Genomic DNA, 6,685 nt, shown 5'->3' with positions numbered 1-6,685 from the left:
GGGGACAGGCAGCGGGTCTGCAGACACACAGCTTCTATGCGCTCCGACAGCAGCGCATGAGAACATAAAGGGGGGAAAGTGCGCAAGTTAAGTGGCTGACACTCTCCGGGCTCCAGCATGGCGTATCCTCAGGGCTACTTGTACCAGCCGTCCGCATCTTTAGCCCTGTATTCCTGCCCCGCGTACAGCACCAGCGTCATTTCGGGACCCAGAACCGAGGAACTTGGGAGATCCTCTTCGGGATCTGCGTTTGCGCCCTATGCCGGATCTACCGCGTTCACCAGCGCCTCGCCAGGCTACAACTCCCACTTGCCATACAGTGCAGACGCGGCGGCAGCTGCCACATTCACCTCATACGTGGTGAGTAAACTGAAGGTGATTATTCAATCTAATAGGAGGCAAAAAAAAAAAATTACGAAGGAATTAACTCGTTATAGTGGCATCGGGTGTCTGCTGTGCGGTATGAGCCAAAGCCATCAGGAAGAAATGTGCGTCACCGAGGAGTGCATGGAGATAATATTACCGAATGTCAGGTCTGGAAAACACGGGGAGTAAACAAACTCAATTTAACAAAGTGCCGTGCTATTATGCCACAAGAGAAAAATATGTGCTCTAATCAGAAGGTGGGCTCTGTGTTGTCGAAGTGTTTACGCTCACGAGCGACTGCGACGCGCCGAGTTATGGCAGTTTAAGTGGCCGTATTTGCTTTTACAGTCGACCGCTTGAGCCAGCTGTGAAACACAGGCGCTCAAACTCTCGAAAAAAAGGGACAAAGGACATTTTATTTTTGCTTCTTTTTTTTTTTTTTTTGTATCTTCTGTAACTGATCTCGTGGCAGCACGTTGCTCTCCGCACAGGCCTCGTACATATAAAGACTGATCCCAGCAGAAGAGGCAAAGAAAAAGACTGTCAGGCCCACCGTGCATAATGTTATTAGGTTATCACCACGACTGAATTGCATCGGTTTAATGAAGAGGGGAAAAGCCGCTGCACACTGAGGTCATGACATTTTTGTTTTGTTTTAATTGTATAGAAACTAAAAAAATAACACATTTAAATATGTAATCAAGTTCCATATATCCATGAGCTTCAAACTTGACGTGCTGCATTTTGGCTTGAATATTTGTTTGTGCAAGCTTGTGCGAGGATGTCACAGTGCACGCGCGTGTGCGCGTAACCCCTGTGTTTACGTCCGAGTGCCTAAAGGACATTTAAATATATATCTTTGCAAGATAAAAACTTTTTTCAACACTTTTCTTTATATTCATGCATGTATTTATTTTTGATTCCAGAGTTCCCCTTATGATCACACTACGGGTATGGCCGGTTCGATAGGATACCACCCTTACGCAGCACCCCTGGGCACCTATCCGTATGGTGACCCGGCGTACCGTAAAAACGCAACCCGGGACGCCACCGCCACCCTGAAGGCCTGGCTCAACGAGCACCGCAAAAACCCCTACCCGACCAAGGGGGAGAAGATCATGCTGGCCATCATCACCAAGATGACCCTCACCCAGGTGTCCACCTGGTTCGCCAACGCCAGGAGGAGGCTAAAGAAAGAGAACAAGATGACCTGGACCCCACGGAACCGCAGCGAAGACGAGGAGGAGGACGAAAATATCGACCTGGAGAAAAACGATGACGATGAGCCAAATAAGCCCATAGACAAGGGAGACTCGACAGACACTGAAGCAGGTCGGTGGTGCGGGGAGGAAGGGAAGAGGGGGGCAAAAAAAAAAAAAAAAAGCACAAAAAAAAATCATCAATTTTTCATCGCAGTCGTTTCCACTCAGGGTGCAAAATTGATTGCTGGTTAATGGTGGTATATTATTTATAATGGGACAATTGCTTTAAATAATAATCACCTTGAACTCCCCTCGTTTGACTTCTCAGGGGCTGAAATTGCTGGTGACGCAAAGTGTTTAGCAGTCAATTTATCTTTAACTGCATAATAAGGATACAGCTGGTGAACTGAGCTGGGGATCCGGCTTAAATTGCCTTTATATTATCATTATTGTTCGAGGCGTATTATCACAGCTAATGATAAGGTGACATTTAATGCGGAAAATACATTTCTGAATTCAAATTACGGGCTCAGTGTATGCTCAGAGTTTTTTTTTTTTATTATTTATTTCGTGTTGGTTTTATTGCATATTTGTAGAGAGCATTTCACTGTTTTCCTGCTCCAGAGGTCACAAATTAGTGAGTGGGGAATATGCATAAGTAGCTCAATTTTTATCAGCATGTTTCAGTTTGCATGTGGAGTATTTGTTTAATTTAATTTTTTTTTCTTTTTAACTTTATCAATATTTTAATTCTGTGCTTACTTGTCAGTAACTCCGTTCTTTATTTGTGCTTTAGATCACAAACTGCTGAACCCAGCCGACCTAAGCTGTGAGAGATTTAAAGAAGAAAACCATGGCAAAGACACGGATCCCCTTCTGAGCGACTCGGAGTTAAAGGAGCAGGAGGAGCGGACTACAGAGTTGCTGGCGGATTCCGCGAAACCCACCACTTCGTCTCCCTCGGCGGTGCCCCGGGGGAGCCTGGCCGTTGCGCAACAAGACAAACCGTCAGATTTGAGCCATGCACCGGGTACGGTGACCAGCAACGTGACCTCTGTTATCCACTCGCCCCCCTCGGCCCCCAAACCCAAACTGTGGTCCCTCGCAGAGATCGCCACGTCCTCAGACAGGTGTAAGGGCAGCGGAGACGCGCCGCAGCAGTGCCCCGGTTTGGGTCAGAGCGCAGTAATGGCCAGCGGCGCATCTCCGTCGCGGTCCTCTCCTCAGTGCCCGCTGCCCAACAGCACGGTCCTTTCCAGGCCTCTGTACTACACCTCCCCTTTCTACCCCGGCTACACGAACTATGGTGGCAGTTTTGGACACCTCCACAGTAACCACGGCTCGGTAACCACGGGCTCCACGGCACATTTCAATGGATTAAACCAGACTGTGTTAAATAGAGCAGAGGCTTTGGTAAGAGAGAGCCAGAAAGTCAGAGGCCAAACGCAGGTAGATCTTTGTAAAGACTCCCCTTATGAACTAAAGAAAGGTATGTCAAACATTTAATACCTGAATATTTTCCACTCACCGCGGACTTTTATTTATTTTATTTTATTTTATTTTTGTGGTTGCGTTAAGGAAAAAAATAAGACAAAGAACAATGATGAAGCAAATTCTGAGAACAGTTATTTTCTGAGTAAATGCTTATCTCTCAAATTTTTAGTTTCTGAATGGTTAATCCTAAAGTGTAACATGAATGGTCTTAATCGCTGCAGCCGCCTGAGTCTATTTGTATTAAAGACTAACATGTATATTTAATGTAGCATTTTTGTATTTAAAATGGACAACACACTATCTTTGAAGTAAATTATGGAGAAAAAATATATACTTGTGCAGCGATTATTTGTGGGAGCCTGACATGTGTTTTGAAGTGTTTCAAGGCCAGTTAATGTGGAGGAAATATTTAATTCAATTTCACACTGACAGATGTTTCCACGGTTGCTTTTTAAAATATATACATAATCATTGTGACAGTGAAATATCTCACAAACTTGACGGAAAAGGCCTGAATTTAACCAAAGGATGCTGGATTATCAAAAATAATAAAAGGGGTCGTTCTTTTGTTGGTGGCAATATTTAAATGGATTATATGGATCAAATTTTTTTCAAACCACAACATGCTATTTGAATAGGTGTCTCTTGACCATGGGGTTTTTCTTCTTCTTCATCTTAAAGGTGCTCCCAGGGCCTCTCATCCCCCCTTTTTTACTTGAGCACGTTTCTGGAGAGTGGATATTGATATAATAACAACAGCAAGGCACAGTCATTTAACCCAATTACCTATCGTGTTTTATGCAGAGCAATCAGGTGGTGAACCTCTGTAATGAGCTCGATTTTATGCCAAATTTATACCTCATTACTATTTTCCAAAAGGCGTGGCAAAGCTGTTAAAAGGGACTCGACCATGCATTTAGAACATACTGCCCTATTATATGTCATTAATGGAGAGCCTCTTTAATGGCGCGTTGGATGTGAAACACTGCTGTTTGGAGTCAGAAAAAGGGAGATTGCTGTCATGCAACACAGCAGAGGGGGGGCGGGGGGATTATTGTGATACTGTGTAGCCGGTAGCCAGGCACGGTCCTCTAAACTCTTCCAACTCCTGCAGGTAGGTGTCACACTTGCTCCTAATTTCAGGAGAGGGGGGTGGGAAGGTGGTGGGACTCTGTTAATCCGCCACGGAAACCCATCCCAGATCAAATGGCCTTGTGAAAAAAAGAAAACAAAAAAAAGAAAACACACACACACACACACACACACACACACACACACACACACACACACACACACACACACACACACACACACACTCACCAAGTGAAGCCAATGGGGCACACACACTGATCACAGCTATTATAAGGATTATGGCAACTTTGTCAAGCTACACACAAAGAATGAGTTGTTGTTGTTATTATTATTATAATTATTATGATTATGATGATTATTATTATTATTATTATTAATAATAATAATAATAACAATTGTGGACAAAATTAATTATTAACTAACGTTCCCTTTCAACATTTACATTTTAACAATTATTGAGGATGTTTTTCGTGTGTGACATTTAAAGGGCCCTGAATTATTACAATTATTTTTATTATTAATGTCGTTATTGTTGACCTCCACCGAGGTGGGACAGCATGATCTTGTTTATGGCTGCCATTAATCTCTATAGTTTACTTTCCCCCTTCTCCAGTTTGAAATCTCCCCTGAGGTTTCTGTAATTCCCTTAGCCTTAATGTCCTCTATTCCAGGCCCTCTATTTTAATCTGACAGAGTGTGCTGGAGCAGTGATTGCGACACATCAGCCGGCTAAATAGCATAATTATGATTTTTTTTTTCTCTCTCACTCCGGGCTGATCCCGGGGGGACTTGACTGCTCCACGCAATGTCCCCTAAGAGAGCATTAGAGTTTTATTAGAAATTGCGTTGTTTTCTCAGCCATTGATTGAAGGAAAATGCTTCTCAGGGACAGTAAAGCAGGAAAGTGTGTCGCGTAAATCACCTGGTTTGAGGCGATGGGTAAATACATGGACGTTTTTATGTGAAAGGCGTTTATTTACATTTTATTATTTGTATTTATTTACATGTGTGTGCTCGGTTGAGGATAGGAATAAATTGCTGAGAGATTTTCTTTCAATATTTAAAACATTCCAACATACATTCTGAAATGACAAGTATAACTGTTTATTTAACACTTGACAAGGGATATGGTTTTCTTTTGTTCTTAACCGTTTATGGTTTATTTCTCATCAAATCCTAACAATTAGTAGTATGATTATAAATAGATGTGTTCTATGCAAACATTTAATAGTATATGCGAATTAGAATTATAACACATTGCATGAACACCATATTTATATATATAAAAAAACATTTAGGGAAAAAAATTCCATTTCAACGATTATAAAATATAAAAATCTGATCTTTGATGATACTTGTTCTATTTCGGGGTGTGATAAAACACAGTTAATTAACCCCAGATTACTGGAGGAAGCGGAGCGGGAGAATCCGCAGCTCTTCATCAGAGCCATGATCGCCTAAAGGGGAGATCCTCTGCAACTTTATACCCCCCCCCCCCCACATACACACACACACACACACACCCCTCTACTTTGAATGGCGTGTCGGTTCATTGTTGGGATCGCTACAATGTGAGAATACTAAGCAGGGGTGAAACGGTTCCCACGTGTGAAAACGGGGAAAATAATCCGACAGAGAAGAAACAGAGGAGAAAAGAGGAGGATAAGGTCTGCACCCTTCTCTCCGACTTTGTTACTGTTGAGTGTTCACCAGCAGATTTGAGGCGGGGGGGGGGGGGGGGGGGGTTCTACTTACTGCCGTCATATTAATTAAATGATTTTTTTTTTTTAAACGAAAAATAAAAGGCCCTCGGCTATAGGAGGCTTCTGGAGGCCGCGACTGATGCCTAATTAAAAATCTACAAAATGAACAGCTAAATATCACTGCATGAGGACAATGTGCTTTTTATGTTTAACCATCTAAAATCGAATTCATGTTCAAACTGTGTTTTTCATGATGGCAAAATAATCGATATTTTCAAGTGACAAGATTATTTGCAAACTTCTGCTGCACTGACTATATTCATGTATTTGCTCAATAAATATATGTAGGTGTGCTTCAAGCTGCCATCGGGGGAACGGAAATACAATAATATAATAATAGTGGATACCTCTAATGAATAACAACGGTAAACCGAGGTTTCGTGTTTGTTTTCGACACCTTTGGAAGGGCAGGATCTAATGAAGAGAAAGTTTAAGGCTGGCATCTGTGGTCTCGTATAATTTCTCCTTTATTATTGTAATTATCCATGCAGCCTGCAGCGCAGGTTCATCACAGGCTGAGGTGCGTAATCCACACTTTACCCAACGGTTTTTTTTCTTTTTTTTTCTTTTTGCGTTGGGCGTTTAGGAACATATAAGGTGCAATGTTATCCGTGCCACATGAACTAAAGGATTCTACACACAACATATGACGTCAAAGTGGGAAAAATCCAGCTCGCAAAAGCCCGGGAAGACAAAAATGTGACAAAAGTGCGTTTTTCTTTTTTTTTCTTTCTTCTGTTTGATAATCTACATCAGATCTGATGACCC

General features: G+C 42.3%; 1 protein-coding gene across 1 annotated transcript; it reads left to right on the top strand.

Annotated features, from left to right (window-relative positions):
* On the top strand, positions 1-3,589 carry irx5a (iroquois homeobox 5a). The gene is made up of 3 exons (XM_080498893.1): positions 1-360; positions 1,293-1,698; positions 2,365-3,589. The coding sequence occupies exons 1-3, from the start codon at positions 118-120 to the stop codon at positions 3,072-3,074; spliced, it is 1,359 nt and encodes a 452-aa protein (XP_080355019.1). The 5' UTR covers positions 1-117; the 3' UTR covers positions 3,075-3,589.
* Positions 3,590-6,685: the final 3,096 nt, after the last annotated feature.

This window comes from Blennius ocellaris (genome assembly GCF_963422515.1).
Source record: "Blennius ocellaris genome assembly, chromosome: 1".
Taxonomy (NCBI): domain Eukaryota; kingdom Metazoa; phylum Chordata; class Actinopteri; order Blenniiformes; family Blenniidae; genus Blennius; species Blennius ocellaris.
Note: the sequence above shows the minus strand (reverse complement) of the source record. Positions and strands in the feature narration are given on the sequence as shown.

What these genes read in the sequence shown, in the direction of transcription:
- irx5a (XM_080498893.1), top strand. Translation starts at nt 118, where the DNA reads ATGGCGTATCCTCAGGGCTACTTGTACCAGCCGTCCGCATCTTTAGCC. An exon ending in CCACATTCACCTCATACGTG is followed by an intron (nt 361 to 1,292) that starts GTGAGTAAACTG and finishes TTTTGATTCCAG; the next exon opens with AGTTCCCCTTATGATCACAC. An exon ending in CTCGACAGACACTGAAGCAG is followed by an intron (nt 1,699 to 2,364) that starts GTCGGTGGTGCG and finishes TTTGTGCTTTAG; the next exon opens with ATCACAAACTGCTGAACCCA.